This window comes from Hirundo rustica, chromosome 5, assembly GCF_015227805.2.
Source record: "Hirundo rustica isolate bHirRus1 chromosome 5, bHirRus1.pri.v3, whole genome shotgun sequence".
Classification (NCBI taxonomy): Eukaryota; Metazoa; Chordata; class Aves; order Passeriformes; family Hirundinidae; genus Hirundo; species Hirundo rustica.
In genome coordinates, this window is record NC_053454.1 from 145,993 (window position 1) to 165,959 (window position 19,967).

At 45.4% G+C, this 19,967-nt stretch overlaps 1 protein-coding gene across 1 annotated transcript in view; it reads left to right on the forward strand.

Annotated features, from left to right (window-relative positions):
* ATRN (attractin) overlaps nucleotides 1-19,967 on the forward strand; it is a 155,986-nt gene that overhangs the window by 102,886 nt on the left and 33,133 nt on the right. The window contains exon 25 of the mRNA XM_040063653.2: nucleotides 9,532-9,593. Within this exon, the coding sequence (XP_039919587.1) occupies nucleotides 9,532-9,593 (62 nt within the window). The remainder of the gene's footprint in view (nucleotides 1-9,531; nucleotides 9,594-19,967) is intronic.

Genomic DNA, 19,967 nt, shown 5'->3' on the forward strand with positions numbered 1-19,967 from the left:
GCAGGATCCTGCCCAAATGCAGCAGGATCTTTCCCAGATGCAGCAGGATCCTGCCCAGATGCAGCAGGATCCTGCCCAAATGCAGCAGGATCTTTCCCAGATGCAGCAGGATCCTTCCCAGATGCAGCAGGATCCTTCCCAAATGCAGCAGGATCCTGCCCAAATGCAGCGGGATCCTTCCCAAATGCAGCAGGATCCTGCCCAGATGCAGTGGGATCCTGCCCAAATGCAGTGGGATCCTTCCCAGATGCAGCGGGATCTTTCCCAAATGCAGCAGGATCCTGCCCAGATGCAGCGGGATCCTGCCCAAATGCAGCGGGATCCTGCCCAGATGCAGCGGGATCCTTCCCAAATGCAGCGGGATCTTTCCCAGATGCAGCAGGATCCTGCCCAGATGCAGCGGGATCTTTCCCAAATGCAGCAGGATCCTGCCCAGATGCAGCGGGATCTTTCCCAGATGCAGCGGGATCCTGCCCAAATGCAGCGGGATCCTGCCCAGATGCAGCAGGATCCTGCCCAGATGCAGCGGGATCCTTCCCAAATGCAGCGGGATCTTTCCCAGATGCAGCAGGATCCTGCCCAAATGCAGCAGGATCCTGCCCAGATGCAGCGGGATCCTGCCCAGATGCAGCGGGATCCTTCCCAAATGCAGCGGGATCTTTCCCAGATGCAGCAGGATCCTGCCCAAATGCAGCAGGATCCTTCCCAAATGCAGCGGGATCCTGCCCAGATGCAGCGGGATCCTGCCCAGATGCAGTGGGATCCTGCCCAGATGCAGCGGGATCCTGCCCAAATGCAGCAGGATCCTTCCCAAATGCAGCGGGATCCTGCCCAGATGCAGTGGGATCTTTCCCAAATGCAGCGGGATCCTGCCCAGATACAGCGGGATCCTGCCCAGATGCAGCGGGATCTTTCCCAAATGCAGAGGGATCCTGCCCAAATGCAGCGGGATCCTGCCCAAATGCAGCAGGATCCTGCCCAAATGCAGCAGGATCCTGCCCAAATGCAGCGGGATCCTGCCCAGATGCAGCGGGATCCTGCCCAGATGCAGCGGGATCCTGCCCAGATGCAGCGGGATCCTGCCCAGATGCAGCGGGATCCTGCCCAAATGCAGCAGGATCCTGCCCAAATGCAGCGGGATCCTGCCCAAATGCAGCGGGATCCTGCCCAGATGCAGCGGGATCCTGCCCAGATGCAGCGGGATCCTGCCCAGATGCAGCGGGATCTTTCCCAGATGCAGCAGGATCCTTCCCAAATGCAGCGGATCCTGCCCAAATGCAGCGGGATCCTGCCCAGATGCAGCGGGATCCTGCCCAAGTGCATCGACACCACAGCGGCTGGGACTGGGGAGAGGTGCTTGAGGACCTGAAAGTCAGAGTATTGGAGTGTTTTCTTGCTGATGACTTGTCTTCTGTCTCAAGGTTTAGCATCTTTACTTTTAACCACTTTTTCCAAGTACCTCAGATCTTCCTTGTCTCCAGAATAATCGTTGCAATTGCAGGATCACAGAATCATTTGGAAAACTCTCTTGGACCCCAGCACTGCCCAGGCCACCACTCACCTGTGTCCTCAAGTGCCACATGCAGAGGGCTTTTAAACCCCCCCAGGGAGAGGTGCTCCATCACTGCCCTGGGCAGCTGTGCCAGGGCTGGACAACCCTTTCCCTAATTTCCTCAATATCCACGCTGAGTTCCCCTGGCCCAGGCTGAGGCTGTTCCCTCTCCTCCTGTCCCTGTTCCCTGGGATAAGATCCCAAATTCCCCCCCCGGCTGTCCCCTCCTGTCAGGGACTGGTGCAGAGCCACAAGGTCCCACTGAGCCTCCTTTTCTCCAGGCTCAGCCCCTTCCCAGCTCCCTCGGGAATTCTCCAGCCCCTTCCCAGCTCCCTCGGGAATTCTCCAGCCCCTTCCCAGCTCCCCCAGGAATTCTCCAGCCCCTTCCCAGCTCCCTCAGGAATTCTCCAGCCCTTTCCCAGCTCCCTCAGGAATTCTCCAGCCCCTTCCCAGCTCCCTCGGGAATTCTCCAGCCCCTTCCCAGCTCCCTCAGGAATTCTCCAGCCCCTTCCCAGCTCCCTCAGGAATTCTCCAGCCCCTTCCCAGCTCCCTCAGGAATTCTCCAGCCCCTTCCCAGCTCCCTCAGGAATTCTCCAGCCCCTTCCCAGCTCCCTCAGGAATTCTCCAGCCCTTTCCCAGCTCCCTCAGGAATTCTCCAGCCCCTTCCAACTCCCTCAGGAATTCTCCAGCCCCTTCCCAGCTCCCTCAGGAATTCTCCAGCCCCTTCCCAGCTCCCTCGGGAATTCTCCAGCCCCTTCCCAGCTCCCTTGCTTCCCTGAACACGCTTCCAGCCTCTTGATGTATTTCTTCTTGTAAGTGGCCTGAAAGAAGAACTGAGAAGTTCAGAGAATTCAGAGGAGAATTCCTGGAGGATACAGAAGAACTGAGGGATTTTTTGGCCCTGCCTTGGCTTTCTTGGGGCACGTTTCTGTCTGGAGGTGTGCAGGGTCTGAGCTGAGTTTTCAATTATGGGACTTTCCCAAATTTTATTTCCTAGTGTGCTTTAAATTTAGCTGAGCATCACAATTCAAGCCCTGGCTGTTTATTGAGCAAATACTTCTCATTTGTCAGATTTGTGTGATAACTTCTGGGATGCAGTGAAATTTGGGACCACATCTTAAGCACTGCTTTTAATTTAGAGACAGTCATGCCTATGTTCGCTCCACACCGCGTGTGAGAGTTCACATGGGAAGACAAAACAAGTATAATTGGCATTTCTGAGCCAACTGCTGACTGCAGCCAATTAGCTGAGAAGTGAAAATTTGTGACTGCTGCAGGAAGGCAGCACAATATTGGAATATAAATCGATTTTCATCTCAGAATAAGTTCAGAAGTGAACCAGGTTTTATATTTGCACAGTAGCGAGTATTTGTGCCATAAAGCTCAATGGCTCAGTTAATATTGCAGCAGGTGAGGAGTAAGTCATTAATCTCTTTCATCCTTCATGCAGGAGCAGAGTGACTCGGCATAGTAGGTGTGAAAATCAAATTTGAGTGAGGATTTTATTTTTGCTTGTTGCAGAATGCAAATGTGAGCATGGGAACCTCTTCAGCTGCACCCAGTTCTCTGTGATTTAGAGAAGGATGGATTTGATAGGGGTTCAGTAGATGAGGAGCTGGTCCAGAGGAGGCCATGGAGGTTCTGAGTGCTAGAGCCTCTCTGCTCTGGAGAATGAGAGCTGAGGGCGTTCAGCCTGGAGAGGAGAAGGCTTCAGGGAGAGCTCAGAGCCTCTTCCAGTGCTGCTTCTGATGTCTACACCTACAGCATCAGGTGCATTACAAGCTCCCAACTCCAAATCAAGCTCCATTTCAACCTGTATGTCACAGGTTTTCAAGTTACAATTAACTCCTGTTACGATGGATCCTTTCTTCTCTCAAATCCAGGGTTTAACTTTCTGTCTAGAGAATCTTTCCCTGTGGATTGGGTTAAATTTTCTACCTAACCTCCAAATTTGGGTGCAGTTTTGCTATACATTTAAAACAGATGTTTGTGGTGCCTCTGAAAGAGAATGTCCTCCTGCTTCTGTGGTGTGATGGGGGTATGGATTCACCCAAAAGCTGTTGGATGGGGCTTGGAGCATCCTGGTCTAGTGGAAGGTGTCCCTGCCCATGGCAGGGGATGGAATGAGATGGTCTTTAAGGACCCTTCCAATCCAGCCCATTCTGGGATTCTGGAGCAGCAGCTGGAGGCCAGCTGAGGTGTCCCAGGGCAGCTGCAATAGATTATACCCCTCTTTAGGCAACAAATGGAGCTTCTAGTGCATCCGTGAAACCAAGGGCAAGGATGCACCATGGAAATTTAAACAATGCAAATTTAGGGCTCTACAAATGGATGTCTTTGTGTGCCTCAGTGTTTATGGTTGTTGTGGAACTGGTCAGGTAATTCTTTTTTTATTTATTATTAGGCACCTGCATTGGTCAGCTGAGTCACAGATGAGGTTTCCATTGAGTGTAAAGGGCTGATAGGAATGCCCCTGTGACCCTGGATTTGGATGTCATAATCTGTGTCTGAATCCCACAAATCATCCGCAGAGGTGAACAAACGCTTCTTTCTGGAGACTGTCCCTTAGAGCTGACATTGTTGAGATAGTTTAAGAGCCACCTGCCTGAAAAAGGCTCATCTCAGGTTGCTGCTGTGTTTGCTCACCCCTCAGTGAGCAGGGGCAGCTCCAAAATCCCAGCATCTGAGGTGTGTTTGTGAAAGGCTTTTTGCCCTTCGTTCCTATGATTAGCTCTCCGCTGCCTTAACGACTTCCACGGCTCATTAAAGATGTTACAGAACACAGGAAGCAGCAGCACGTGGCAGAGCTGCGACTGTCAGGTGGTGGAGCTGGGTTGCTGTGTTGGCTCATCCTTTCCTAGAACCTCCCAGCCAGGGCTCTTGGATTGGCTCTCTGCTCCTCTGGAGGGGAGAGCACCGACACCATGGGTCTTGGCCATGAGTTTCATTAGAGCACAGTGTTTGTGTCTAAAGGAGAACTGGAGCAGGGAGTGTCAGTACTGAGCAGAAGAGAAGTTTCCCCCCCAGCATTATTCTAAAGGGCAAAATGAATGTTTTGATGACTTTGGAATCACTCAAGAATACTTAAAGCCCCTTTGTTTTACAGCAGGTCCTTTGAGAAAGGCACAGGCACTCAGCATTCAGGCCATGGCGTCCTGTCAGCGTTGTCTGTATTCATCAAGGTCAAATCGAATCCTAGCATCTAACTGCAGGATAAAAGAGACAAGACAGTGGAGATTTGGGGAAGAAATAGAGGAAGATGTGCATGGATGTCACCTGCAGCTTATTTGGCTTGTGGCTTTCTCTCACTGGAAGCCTGTGGAACTCCCAGCTTTCCACTTTTTCCTGCTGCTTTTTGTTCGTTAACTTTGGTGCTGGGACTAGATTGAAATGAAAAGCAAAAAGCAGCCCCAAAAACCTCTAAATTTCTGTGTCGTCCTTTCAAAACACGAGTGCTGTAGCATTCTCCCACCTGCCAGGTGAGGTTAATGGATGTAGCAGTTGGACCTTTTGATACCTTCTGAATTCACAGCAAGCCCCGAGCCCTGGGAGCCAGCTCCACACTGCGCCGCCTCTGTTGGGCCCCTCTAGTTTCAGAAGTTAATTAGACTTTTATTTTGCTTTCTTACACAGTTTTTTTTTTAGGAGCATGTCGTGTGCGAAATATAATTTTTAGTTTCTCTTTTTCTCCTCCCTGGTATGAAATAGGGATGAAAAGGAAGGCACCACTGGTGGGAATTTAGTCACTTTATATATTTGTGAAGAAAGATAGAAATATAATGCGTCAATAATCCCAAGTTGTTACCAAGGTAAAAAACTTGTGGAAACACTATTTTCTGTGGTTGTTCGTGTTTTCTCAAGTGCTTAGAGACCCCAAATGTACCAAATTATGGTATGAAATTGCCATATTGAAATATTCTTCAGTACATTCACAGAATCCCAGAATAGTTTGGGTGGGAAATGACCTTAAATCCATGGTCAGGGACAGCTTCCACTGTCCCAGGCTGCTCCAAGCCCCATCCAACCCGGCCTTGGGCACTGCCAGGAATTCAGGGGCAGCCACAGCTTCAACCTGTGCCAGGGCCTGCCCACCCTGTGCCAGGGAGCAATTCCTGCCCAGTATCCCGTCCATCCCTGCCCTCTGGCAGTGGAAGCCATTCCTTGTGTCCTGTCCCCCCATCCCTTGTCCCCAGCCTCTCTCCAGCCCTCCTGGAGCCCCTTTAGGCCCTGCAAGGTCTCCTCAGAGCCTTCTGCAACAGCCCCAACTCTTATATTATCAGTTCTTTAGTTAATATTAGATTAGGGGTGCTAACATTATGTATAATATTGGAAATAATTTGAGTTTGGAGAAGTTGTCCTAATCCTATTGTGGTGAATAGTTGGGCTTCCTGTAAAATACCAGTAACTTCCAGCACGAGAGGAAAGAGTGAGGCTGTGATTAATTACCTGTACGTCTTTTTTACAGTTCAATGGGAGGAGTTACTGAAATTTGGTTCTTGCTGGATTTAACAAAACATTTCTACATAATATCTTATTTGGTTGTGGACTGATTTTTCTTAGGGGTTTGTAAAACTCAATTTTGTTTTTGAAGAGTTCATAACACTTCTACGTCACAAGAATACAGGTTTAAGGTGAACTTAGCTCTTAGTTGGCCTACTTTAGTATAAAATTGTTATCTCAAAATTATTCTTGATTTTCTTTTCTCTTGAAGAAGAAACTCTGGTTCTTATGCAAACCAGGTCCTGGTATGTAATTGGTCTAATTGGTTTTTCAAAATTTCTATCAGTCACAGGCTGTAGTTTAGCTCCAGTAATACTTTGAGTTTGAAATACTGAAATGTCAGTTGGGTTCAAATATACTTTCCCTTTGCTTATATTATTTTGTGGCCAAGTCATTTGCCATGAATTCCTTTGAAATTTGTGTGTACTGATTTCAAAAACAGGGTAATTTTTAGATGTTGGCTAGTTAGAGGAAGCCAAATTTTCTTCCTGGCTTCATATTTTATGCTAATCAAATGATAAAAAATGTAAAGCTCTTCATTACGATTTTTTTTCAGTCAATGCAGACGGCTACTCATGGTTCTCTGGAAAGCAGGGTTTTTTTTGGTACTTCAAATGATGTGGCAGTAGAAAAAACAGGACAGGTGGTTGTGTTCTCTAAGGTACCTTTTCAGATAAGATAAACATAATCTTTGTAATATTCTTTGGAATTAACGTAATGAACTATCTGGTCTTAGGTGTGCCGTGTTATTCCTAAGAGCAGGGTAGAAAACAACCTTAAAGCCGTGTGTGGCTCGGGAAGGGTCAGGGAGCTGCTCCATGGAGAAGGACCTGGGTGTGCTGCTTGACAGTGGCTGAAGGTGACTCCAGGTGTGCCCAGGTAGAGCTTTAAGTTGGATATTAGGGAAAATTTCTTCCCAGAAAGGGGTTTCCAGCCCTGGCTGCCCAGGAGTCCCCAGTCAATCCTCCCCCGGATGGATTTCAGAGCCCTGTGCGTGTGGCACTTGGGGACACGGGGCAGTGGTGGCCTGGGCACTGCTGGGGAAGGGTTGCGTTGGATGGGCTCAGAGCCTAAACCTAATCAACTCTGGGATTCTTTGATATGCAAGTGGGGATTTGATTGTGCAGCTGAGCTGAGGTTCTGCCCCGCACCTGGGGGAGGCTTTCCAGGTCTCCAGCACGAGCCCCGTGGAGCTTTCCTGCAGTTAAACTGCTTCATCCTTTGCTACAGAATTCGTTTTTTGAGAATGGATAAATGAATCTTCTACCATAAGTTAAACTTAATTAAAAATCCAGACTGCTAAGAAATTGGTGCCATATTTTTCATGGATCCAGAATGAACAGCCTACTTTCAAAGCTATTTCCAACCAAACTTTCAGTGTAACTGAATTAATTAAGTTCTGGGAACGGATTATGTTAGGGGAAATTAAACTCTAAGTAAGCAAACCATTAACAATTATGACACCGAATTGCCTGTGACACAGATTGGTCAGGTTTGATGGCACAGAGTATTTTCAGCTTGTGAGAAATAAATTGTAGAAACAACCTGTTTTTTTTAATCCATGTATGAGGTATAGGTATCAGTTGGGCTTTATAGGAGAATTCCAGCAGGTAGAGAAAAGAATCACCACTGGTAAAGCATTTATAAGGCTTCTGTGTGAAATAAACCTAAATTATTTTCTGTTTGTTTTTATTTGTTTCCTGCAGTTGCTATCAAAAAATGAGAAGCCCTTCTCTGGTAACAGTCTCATTAATCTTTCATAGGATCTCTCTTATTTTAAAATTAACAGATTCTTGTTTCTTCTAATGGGAGCAAGTTTTGGTTTCCATCACAGAAACTGATCCTGATGGTCATGCACAGGGGACTGGCCTGTAAATTATTCCTTTGTGCTTTTAATTTTCTTTTTCTGCTAAAGGATTGTTGATACATAACAAGGGCTTTAGGTTGAAATGCATCTCTTACAGTCACTCAGCATCATGGTTATTCTCAGAAACAGTAAGAAAAGTTATTATTTTTATACTGGCTGTGTTACATGTTTGTATTTTGGAATGTGATATTTCGGTAAGGATTATCTTTGCCTTAAAGACATTCCAGAATATTATGTTTGTCCCAGAATATCCATTTATGCAAATACTGTACCACTTTAGTTACTAGGCACCGATTTTTTACACAAAAAGTGAAATCTTGCTCACTGTCTTTTAATAATCAGAAGACTATTGGGAGGCACTTCAGAAGCAAAAATCAACGAGAAGCTCTGTGTTTTCTTGTCTTTTGTAGGCAGGACTGTTGAGGTTGCAGCATCTGGTATGCAGGTTTGGAGTTCACTTTCCAGCCACAGCGTGGTTGTGTGCTGCAAAGGAACTTTCAACTTCAAAATATTTCAATTTATTTATAAGAAAACTTTCAGGGGCAGATTCTGTACCAAGTTACAATGGATATTTAAAGCAAATATGGTCACAGAAAGTACTCCAGAGCAACAGAAAGCCAAGCAATGACTCACTTTACACATATTCATGAGCTTTGGGGTGTGGCTAGTGCTGGGAGAAGGGATTTATGTTTATGCTAATGTTTCTGTAACTGCTATTTATTAAGGGAGAAAATCAACAAATGACACCAGAAATGGATTTAATATCCGTGAAAAGCTTTTGTCAGTGCAGATTTCACTTTAATTCTGAAATAAACTCCGTTACTTGGTGAAAGAGTTAATATCCTGTTGTGGTGCTGAGAGATTGATAGGCAGAGGAAATAGGAGGTACCTGGAAAGAACTTCTGATTCCTAATATTGCACAAGTTGCTTTTCTCTTGGCTCGCCTCCCCTCCACGTTGTTATTTTTACCCAGGCTCCCTAATCTTCCCTTTTGCCTCTAACCACCTCCCAGTTTCCTGTTCGCCTCTTTCCTCTGGTTTTTGTCCCAAATATTCCGTTGTTTTTCCCTGCTCTCTGCTGTTGGATTGCAGGGCAGTGAGCTAAGATGAATGCCATAGCTGTTTTCACAGTATCTATCATCTTCTGTGTTTCATGCCTCTTTGCAGCTCTTGGTGTAAGTTCCTTTTCCGAGGAGATTTTGTTGTCTGGATATTGTTTGAAATGTAAATATTGAATTTTGGGTTGATGTGTGAACAATAATTAAAGATTTTCACTTTTAATTAAAGATTATTTGTAGCTCCATGAAACCTCTGTTCTAAGTTTTCGAAGTAGTGTTTTCTTCAATGTGTACTGAAGAATATTCCTTGGAATGTGGCTGGGAGACAGAGTTACTTGATCAGCTTCATTTTTGGGATATATGTTTTCAAAGCGATGTGAAGTTATAATTTATTTTCTTTTCCCTCAGAATATTTCCATTCTTTTTCAAAAACTGTTCAAAAACATGAATTTATCTGAGTAAAGATGCTTTTCATTGTGATTTTTGTCCTTTTTACATATCCTGAAATATGAATTTTCTTTCCAGTAAGTAACAGAATTTGCTTTTCTTTTGCAGATTGCGTTCTCACAGCACAGCAACTTTATGGACCTGGTGCAGTTCTTTGTGACATTTTTCAGGTACTTTTCATTTAAGACAGCTAAATGTTATTTGTTTTGGTTTTGGGCTTCAGTGTTTGGGTTCTTCTTGGTCTGGTTTTTAATTTAAACATCCTGCACAGCCTAGAAAATGGAAATCTTCAGTCTGATTTAAATATTTAATTCGTAGTTATGTTAAGGAAATTAATTGTCTGCCCATCTTTGTCAGTGCATTCAGGGAAAGGGAGAATGGGGCTGGGAGAGGCTTTTGGAAAAGGAGAAGTTCCCTTTGATATGGTGTAGAAAACATTGAGTTCCCACAGATAACATGGGACTTACTGCAGGTTTTCACACCTCGTCGGACACCAGGCATAAACTAGGGGAGTTATTTTGCAAAAAGTTAAGTCTGGAGTAGTTTACAACTCCTTAGGTACCAGCTTTTGATTTTAAACTGAACTCTGAAAGTAGTCAAGTTAAATACAAACAGATATTACAGTACAATAGAAGGCAAATATTTCTTTTTTTCATACGCAGCTTTAAGTTAATTTCTTAGTGTGAAGTGAACTGATGATTCCCTCAGAGTGGGAGCCAACAGAAGCCATTTCAATACTTGTCTCTTCTTCCATCCTTCAAAAAATACAGCCCTACTTAAGAGGTGAAACACTTCCAAAGCACAGCAGGCCCTCTCTTCAAAGCTTCAAAATCCAGTGTATTGGCCTCTGTTTTAGGGACTGTCAGTGCTGCAGAAGTATAAGCGAATACCTGATCACTAAGAAGTCCTACAAGAGGGATATACACGGAGTAAACCCTACTCCACGTTTTACAGCGTGTTCTAAAGTAGGCAATATTATGCCTGGTATCAAATGAGCAGTAGGAATAATATCTTGCTTTAGATTTCATGCTAAATTTAATTAAAGCAAGAAGCTGCAGACAGATCCTTCAGCCAAGTGGTTTATATAGGGTTTTTTTTCATATTAAGCTTTTAGAGAGTAGAATCTGCTTTGGTACAGTCCCTGGGGAAGAGTGGGTTTGAACCACCATCTTCTGCCATTGGAGCAGGGTAGGTGGGTATTTACTCCTGCCACAGACTTAAGCATTTGTTTTGCTGAATTAATCACAGTCAACACCTTCCCTAAAAATCTTTGTGGCAGTGTAATTCCTTATTAGGAAAATGAAGAGGGAAGCAGTTGGTTCCTTAGTTCTTTTCTAATTGTATAAGATAAATCTGCACTACAAAACCAGTTCATCAGTGCTTTGCAGACCCAACTACATCTGCGTGTGAGGGTTTAAACCCCTCAGTATGAGGGATTGCTCCGGATTCGTTATTTGAAGAGATTCCCAGAGCAGCTGTGGCTGCCCTGGGATCCCTGGCAGTGCCAAGGCCAGGCTGGATGCTGGGGCTGGAGCAGCCTGGGACAGGGGAGGTGTCCCTGCCATGGCAGGGGTGGCACTGGATGATCTTCAAGGGTCCTTCCAAACCAAATCCTTCCATGATTCCAGCCCCAGGTTAAAGCAGAAGATAAGTGCGTTATGTACCTCAGTGAGCACGTGCAGCTGATCATACATGTCCAAAGGCTGCAAGTTTCCTTTCCTCCATCACTATCATCACATGGATCTCCTTGAGAAGAAATGTTGCAATATTATTTAGCATCCCAACGAGCCTGAGGAATAAGAACGTGTGGATTTAAAAGAAGAAGTTTACTGGTGTTTTCCATTTAAGCATTTATAATGTGTTAGAAATTATTTGATTCTTTCACTACTCCTAAGTACTTGTCTCCAAGTGTTTTATTCTGCAGTCACTGTAACTCCCTAATTAACCAGTGGATTAGAACAGTGTGAATCATCTCACTGGGTGTAGGGGAAACTATTGAAACGGTTGCATTTTTAATGCTCTAGGGCGCATTTCGTAATTACTGTTGGATCCAAGGCAGACCATAAATAATATCTGAGAGCCCCCTGTGCTGTTAATAAGCAACAGTTAGCTGAGAATTTTCTCTCTAAAATAGAGGCAAGGAAAATGCTTTGTGGAAACCTAAAACCAGTTGGTAACATTAACACCAAACTCAAGAACTGGGATATGTATCAATTTCTTAGGTGTAATGGAGACCTGAAGAGATAATGTTCTGGAAAATAGATGTTTAGAGTGGCTTTCTGTTTGCACATTTCTTAGGCGCTGCTTCATTTTGCTGTTCTGCAGGAAATGCAGGAGTTGCCCAGAGAAGCTGTGGCTGCCCCATCCCTGCAGGTGTCCGAGGCCAGTTTGGATGGGGCTTGGAGCAACCTGGGGTAGTGGAAAGTGTCCCTGCCCATGGCAGGGGGGCTGGAACAAGGTGATTTTTAAAATCACTTCCAACCCAAACCAGTCTGTGATTCTATGAATTTGGGAAATTTTTCTGAGCTGGAGATACCGTGGCACATTTCTGTTTTCTGGAAGCCACTTCCCCCACTTGGTTGTAAGCCCATCTTGTGTTTTTCTGGTGTGCCGTTGGAGGCATCATCTGTGCCTTGAGCTGTGTGTGCACCTGAGAGGGAAACGGGGGATTTTCGGTGTCATTGCTGACATTTGAGATGAATTAGGTCAGTCCAGTCCTTGCAGTGGCCTGCTGGATTGTCACACTCCAGCAGTGCTGAGTTTGTGATGTTCAGGCACTGCCTGGGGGACGCACAGGGGTGTGGAAGAGCAGGAAGCTGGTCACGCATTCAGACAACGCCAGGCAGTGTGGAGCACGACACGGGACTGGTTTCCGTTTCATTTAGGAGCTGCCTACTGCGATCAGAGGGCTGTGCCTCAAATTTAGAGGGGCTGTTGGACTCCTGGAGTTCAACACCAAGCCAGGCAGGGGGCTGTGTACTGCCCTTAGTTTGTACCACGTGAATGTTTTATTTTAAGCTAAGAAAATGTCAGTGGATAAAGGTTGGGTAGAACGGTGAAATTCTGAGGTCCTTAATATTGCATTATAATCGGAGCCGGAGGAGAAATGATATTCCAACCATTGTTAACCTTTGCAAAGCTAATGAATTGCAAGTAAACTGCGTTTTCTCTTTCCTCCCTCTGATTTTCATAACACAGCTCTTAAATTTACAGATTGTACAGTTGTTTTTCAGCACATAGTTTGAGCTATTTTGACAATTTCTAGTGAACGTTTATTATTTGTATCTGTGCTTCCTTATCTTCCAAAAAATCCGTCTGCCAGCACACCTCTCACAGATATTAATCACCAGTGTACCTTTATGTACAGAAGATGTAAAAAATATTTGTGGCCTTGTAAGTGCATATTCCTGCCTGATAATCCTTCCACCATTTTCTTTCTCCATTTTTCTTTCTCTTCCCTTTTTCCATTCTTCCCTTTTCCTTTTCTTCCCTTCAACCTTCAGCCTAGAGAATCCTTGAGAGACCTTATTGGGATCTCTACGTACTTAAGAGGAAGTTCAGGGGAAGATGGGGATGGATGTTTAAGTGGAGCCTGTAGTGGTAGAACAAAGGGTAATTACTTTACATTAAAAAAAGGTCTATTGAGACTAAATTAGGGAAGAAAATTTTTATGGTGTGACACTGGACTAGGCTTCCCAGAGATGGGGGGAATACCCCATCCTTTGAAACGTTCCAGTCCAGGCTGGACAGGGCTCTGAGCAGTCTGACCACGTTGAAGTAGTTCCTACTCATGGCAGAGGGGTTGGACCAGGTAACCTTTTAAGGCTTCTCCAAGCCATCTTCATCTCTTCCTGGGCTTTATTACACTGATTTACCATATAGCTCTGGTGTCTTCTGCTGCACTTCTCTTCTGGTTCTCACATGCACGGTTCATTTGGTTTCTTGCCTGCTCTTTGTCTTGTCTTCATTGTCTGTCCTTGAAAACATCCTTCTAAAGGAGTCCAGTGTCTCTTCTAGTCTAGTGGGAGGTGTTGCTGCCCATGGCAGGGGGGTTGAAACTGGATAAAAGGTCCCTTCCAGCCCAAACCAGAGTGTGGTTCCATGATCCAACACTGACCTCTCCCATCGAGGCCTTTCAAGAATTGTTGGAATAATGGATGTTATTTCACAAAAATTGCCAGTTTAGTGTTTTTTGGTGGCACATCAAACCTCATGTGCCCCTATTAGAATGGAAATGGTGTAATTTTAGTTTGATAAAATAGTTCTGACTTGTTCCTCAGAAAATCCTGAGCAGGGGTACTGTTTGCTCAGTATAAGACTCAGACAGATGGTTTTATGTGCTGTATATTGGTTTTCCTGACTATAAGTATTTTCCCAGTGTTTTCATTAAGTGGGAATGGCTTCTTGCAGTAATTCAAATCTGGAGTTATGCTGCAGATATTTTATTAACTCTTGTTGCTTATTAAATGATTTTTTACTGCTGCACAAATGACATTACTAAATATGTGCCTAAAATACAGTCTGAGTTATCCCTCCCCCCCTTTTTTTTTTTTTTTTTTAAGAAAAAGGAAGCGCTTGGGAATATTTTTATTTCTAACAAAATGAAGACGATTAACAGTTCAGCATCTGTAACTTCCTTCTTTCCATGTTCTCAGCACTCTTTACTTCAACCTCTGTAATCGTAGAAAAGAATCATAAAATCATCTGGGTTGGAAAAGCCCGCTGAGATCACCGAGGTCAAGCACTCCCCCAGCAGTGCCCAGGCCACCAGTGCCCCGTGTCCCCAGGTGCCACATGCACAGGGCTTGGAAATCCCCCCAGGGATGTGAACTCCACCGCTGCCCTGGGCACTTCCAATCCCTGAGCACCTTTCCATGAGGAATTTCCCAAAATCCACGCTCAGCCTCCCCTGGCCCAGCCTGAGGCCGTTCCCTCTGCTCCTGTCCCTGTTCCCTGGGATAAGATCCCAAATTCCCCCTGGCTGTCCCCTCCTGTCAGGGACTGGTGCAGAGCCACAAGGTCCCACTGAGCCTCCTTTTCTCCAGGCTCAGCCCCTTCCCAGCTCCCTCAGGAATTCTCCAGCCCCTTCCAGCTCCCTCAGGAATTCTCCAGCCTTTCCCAGCTCCCTCAGGAATTCTCCAGCCCCTTCCCAGCTCCCTCAGGAATTCTCCAGCCCCTTTCCCAGCTCCCTCAGGAATTCTCCAGCCCCTTCCCAGCTCCCTCAGGAATTCTCCAGCCCCTTTCCCAGCTCCCTCAGGAATTCTCCAGCCCCTTCCCAGCTCCCTCAGGAATTCTCCAGCCCTTTCCCAGCTCCCTCAGGAATTCTCCAGCTCCTTTCCCAGCTCCCTCAGGAACTCTCCATCCCTTTCCCAGCTCCCTCAGGAATTCTCCAGCCCCTTCCCAGCTCCCTCGGGAATTCTCCAGCCCTTTCCCAGCTCCCTCAGGAATTCTCCAGCCCTTTCCCAGCTCCCTCAGGAATTCTCCAGCCCCTTCCCAGCTCCCTCAGGAATTCTCCAGCCCCTTCCGGCTCCCTCATCTGTTCCTCATCAGAATTGTTGTCCTGATTTTGGCTGGGATAGAGTTAGTTTCTTCTCAGGAGCTGTTCTAGTGGTGTGTTTTGCATTCAGAATGAGAATAATGTTGATAATACACTGATGCTTTGGGTTTTGCCAAGTTGTGTTTCTCAGAAGTTTGGGTTTGTTTTTTTTTTTCCTTTCCTCTTGCTCTGCCAGTGAGGAGTTACTCAGACTCTGAGGGATCGTAGCAGGGACAGGTGACCCCAGCCGGCCAAATGGAAATTTCACACCTCAGAACATCATGCTCAGCGTATAAACTGGGGGAAGGGTGTGATCTGGGAATTGGGGCTGGCGTTGCTCAGCAGGTGATGAGCAGTTCTACTGTGCATCAGTTGTTTGGTTGGGGGTTTTAGTTTCTGTTTTTAATATCATAATTATTATTAGCCATGGTATTGTATTTTATTTTGTTTTTAATTATTAAACAGTTCTTCTTTCAGCCTGTGAATTTTACTTCTGATTCTCCTCCTCACTCCACCAGGGTGGGGGAGAAGAAAAGGGGCTTGAGTGGCTTTGCAGTGCTTAATTTCCACCTAGGTTCAACCCATGGCCCTGTACTCCGGGCCCTTCCCTGTCTCCATTGCCCTCCTCTGCCATAACTAAGCTGAGCTGTGGCGTGTTGAGCCTTGTGCCATCTTCAGCAGAAAGATGAAGTCAGGAATCTGGCTTGATGAGCTGCAGGCAGCTGTCTGACCAAGCCCAACCAACCAAGTGCATGTTGTATACTTGTTCCAATTATTTCAAGGTTTCATGCATCCAGTGCTTTAAAATGTGTCCTGTAACTCACCAGCATATTAAAATTTGCTTGTAAATAGCACGTAAATAGCTTCTAATTCATCAAAATAATTTGGGCTGTGTTTCCAGTAATCGTGGTAGTGCTTTCTGAGATTATTAAGTGACCTGTATATGTTAAAGCACATTAGCAGTGAGGCTGCTGTGCATTTTGGTGCTTAAAGCTGCCATTTTTTACAAGCAATTCTGATGTGGATAAACATTGCACGAGGGTTTAATAATTGGGCCCTAATACACCAGATGGATTTTCTTCTCCCCTCCTGAGAATGCATCACAGTAAAGTGCTGATGGGGTTTTCCAGACATTTAAAAATGGAAGTGGACTTGTTTGAAAAGCTTTTAAGATGCCAGGAGCAGAGAGAATACTCCCTCTGTGGTGAAAAGGAGATTAAAGTCCAGAATAAAACCAGACAGTTTGTTTCAGATTTTTGTGTCAGTGTGGGAATATCCTGTGGTATTCTGAAAGCTGATCAGCTGAGGTTTCATGCATGTGTTGAAGCCAACTGAGGAGAGATTATTTATAAGCACATTGCTCATTTATTGTACTTAAATAATCTAATGAATAATTAAGAATGAGTTAATAAAGCCATTTGCCAAATAGAATATTGTCCATAAAATTGAAATGTATCTCCTCCCTGCATTGCAATATTTATGCTGTGTAAGCACAAACTGTATGAGCCAATGGAAGCTCTAGTTGGTAGAACCCAAATGAAATGGTTCTAATTTCCCTGGGATGAAAAACTCTCCAGGGTGTTAGGTGGCTCTTGATGGTTCTTTTTCCTTCCAGTCTGCTTTCACACCTGAGTTTTCTGGTTTCTTTTTTTCCTGTTGGTAAAATTTAACTGGTCTCAAGCTGGACGTGTCACAGGCTATAGGAAAACAGAAATCCTACAGCTGATAGAATCATGGAATAGTTTGGGTCAGAAGGGAACTCAAAGATCACCTTGCCATGGGCAGGGACACCTTCCACTATGCCAGGGTCCTCCAAGCCTCGTCCAACATCCTGGAACACTTTCTGGAATAGGGTCACCACAGCTGCTCTGGGCACCCTGTGCCAGGGCCTCTCCATCCTCAAAGGGAACAATTCCTTCCCAGTATCCCGCCCAGCCCTGCCCTCTGGCACTGGAAGCCATTCCCTGCGTCCTGTCCCTCCAGCCCTTGTCCCAAGTCTCTCTCCAGCTCTCCTGGAGCCCCTTTAGGCTCTTGCAAGGGCTCTGGGGTCTCTCTGGAGCCATTTGAGATGGGGGAAGCTGCGGAGGGAAGACTTGGGTGAAGAGTGGATTTCCTGGATGAAGGATGCTCTTGGTAGGCTGTTATTTTTGGAGAAAAAAGAGAAGCAGAGGGCAAAGCAAATCCTGTAAAATTTTATTTTTAGAGTCATTTGTAAGCAGGTGGACATTCATGGCTGGCGGAGATGTGTCAGAAGCTGTTGGTGTGAGAAGCAGGGCAGAGCACAGCTTTGACCAGGTCTCTGCCAGCCGTGGGCTGTCACTCCAAATCATTTCCCAACACATCTCTCTTTGCATGCAGCTGTTTCTTTCTGCTGGTTCCATATCTACTAAGTTGCTTCCCCAGAGAAAGTTGGAAAAGACCTCTTCTTTAAAGCTCCTGATGCTCACATCAGATCTTTTAACTTATTTCAGGATGGTTTAGGCTGAGTAAATGCAACAATAGATCTTGACTTTGCTGTACCCCTGAGGCTCTTCCAGCAGGTGATGGACTGCAGCAGGCTCTGCCTTTTATTTCTCCCAGAGTGCTTCCAAGGGATGTTAGTTCAAGGCAGAAGATATATTTCCTTAGTGATTTTATAGCTTTTGTGGGTATTTGCTGCCTCCTTGTGACAGTACAAAGATGTATGGTGCTGTTCCTTTGAAATACGAGGGTACTGTGGTGAGCGTATTAGGAGGAGTTTTTATTAGTCCTTAATTGTTAATTCCTCTCTGTGTTTTCTCAAGAAAGTCTTGGCTGTGGTGCCAGAAATGGGCAGGAAAGAGAAACCAATGACAAACTCTGAAACATGGAGATTTGTACAGTGTTGCATTTTGGAAAGGGGATTTTGTGGTAAAGGTGATCCTCGTAGTTCTTCATTCTAGCTTTCTTCTCCAAGGGAGTAAGTAATACATAGTAATACGTGTTTACAGTGCCACTGAAAATGTGGCACCTGGGGACATGTTTTAGTGGTGGCCTTGGCAGTGCTGAGTTAATGGTTGGACTCAATGATCTTAGAGGTCTTTCCCAACATAAATGATTCTATGAAATCAACCCAAAACAAGAGTTTTCAAATTGCTGAGGTCACTTTTTCCTAAAAAGGGGCCATCCTTATAGCAGCTAAGCATGTTTTGATGTGTATATTCCATTTCCTCTGTGCGTTTCTGGAGCTGCCTGGTGGATACACGTGACTGGAGTGTTGTTGTGTGAAGGTGGAGACCTCATTGATGTTGCTGGCTGTGGGTGGCACAATGCAAGTTCATCTGTATCCTTGCCCTCCTGAGAAACTCCTCCTGGAGAAACTCCTCTGAAATGGGCAGTTTAACAGAGATGCTTGAGAATTACGGCATTTTTGCCATTGCTGGCATTTTTCCTCTGTTCTTTAGACTTCCATCTCGTTTCCCCAAATAAAGGTGTACTGAGAAGGTAAACACGGATAAGCCGTGGCAGCAGCTTATGTGGCACATAAACAGCAACTGAAATCAGAAAATTTGGCTTTGAGCTGGAAGGGACCATAAAGCCCATCCAGTTCCATGGGCAGGGACACCTTCCACTATCCCAGGGTGCTCCAAGCCCCCTCCAGCCTGCCCTTGGACAATTCCAGGATGTGGAAGCCACAGCTGCTCTGGGCACCCTGTGCCAGGACCATGCAAGTCAAACAAGTGGGAATTTTTTAATATTACATGCTGTATGCTAGCGAAGCATATTTCTGTGCATATCTGAGCCTGAAAAATGTAATCCCCTCACTGACTGGCTGCCTTTGGTGTCTGTGCCCAATCCATGGAGTTTTCACATCCCGTAGTCTGTAGATGGTGATATGGCGATAAGAACGGTCTCCTCACCTTTGGCATTTCTTAGGGAATGGTTCCTGCTGTCTGTCCTGGTGTTTAACTATAGGCATTTCCAAGTATCACAGAATCATTCAGGTTGGAAAGGCCCTCTGAGGTCAGCGAGTTCAAGCACTCCCCCAGCACTGCCACCTCTGTCCCATGTCCCCAAGTGCCACATCCACACGGCTTTGAAATCCCTTCAGGGATGGGGACTCCACCCCTGCCCTTTCCATGCAGGAATTTCCCCAAAATCCACCCTGAGCCTCCCCTGGGCCAGGCTGAGGCTGTTCCCTCTGCTCCTGTCCCTGTGCCCTGGGAGCAGAGCCCGACCCCCCCGGCTGTCCCCTCCTGGCAGGGTGCAGTGTGAGAACATCTCCGTGCTCCTTTGCAAATGCCCTCTTCAAGACGAAGCGCTGTTGGAGCATCCAGAGCCCAGTGGTTACTGTGACTGCTGCACTTGAGCAAATAAGTCATCTGTTCTGATTAATCGTCCTTTTGATGGGAACTTTTCTTTAACCTGTCTTTCAATATGCACTGGAACGTGGGAAGAGTTTTGGAGATGTTTTCTGTAACCCATCAGTGCAGTCCTTGAGGGTTCAGATTTTAATCTTCACTTGCGTGCCTTGAAGTTGCTCATTAGGTATTCATTGTGATAAGATCATACCTGTCAATATGGTTGTAAGTTATTATTATTTTTCTTATTACTACTACTACTACTGCTTTTTGTTTTATCTGCTTCCTTGCATTTTCCCTAGAAATTGATATATCCATTCATCCTTTTTCCCCCCTCTTTTGACGAAGAAAACCAATATAGATTTGGGGAAATCAAGAAATACCTGTTGTTCTGCAACCGCCTGCCTGCTCTACACTGTATCTTATTTTTGTAATTTGGAAAGGAAATAATAATCAGTTTTCACTGCTTCTTTCAAGGCTTTTCTTTTCGGGGTTGTCCTCTCACTTCAAATATCACTGGAGATAGCCAATAGTGGCTTTTTGAATCTGATTAAATCCTTCGGCCTTACTGTCATTTTATGAAGTCAGATAGGGAACTTTGAAACATTATTCCCTGAAAGTAAGTGTGTCATTCCTCACATTCCAGCACTGGATTACCTTTCTTCAATGTTATCTCTAATTATTATACA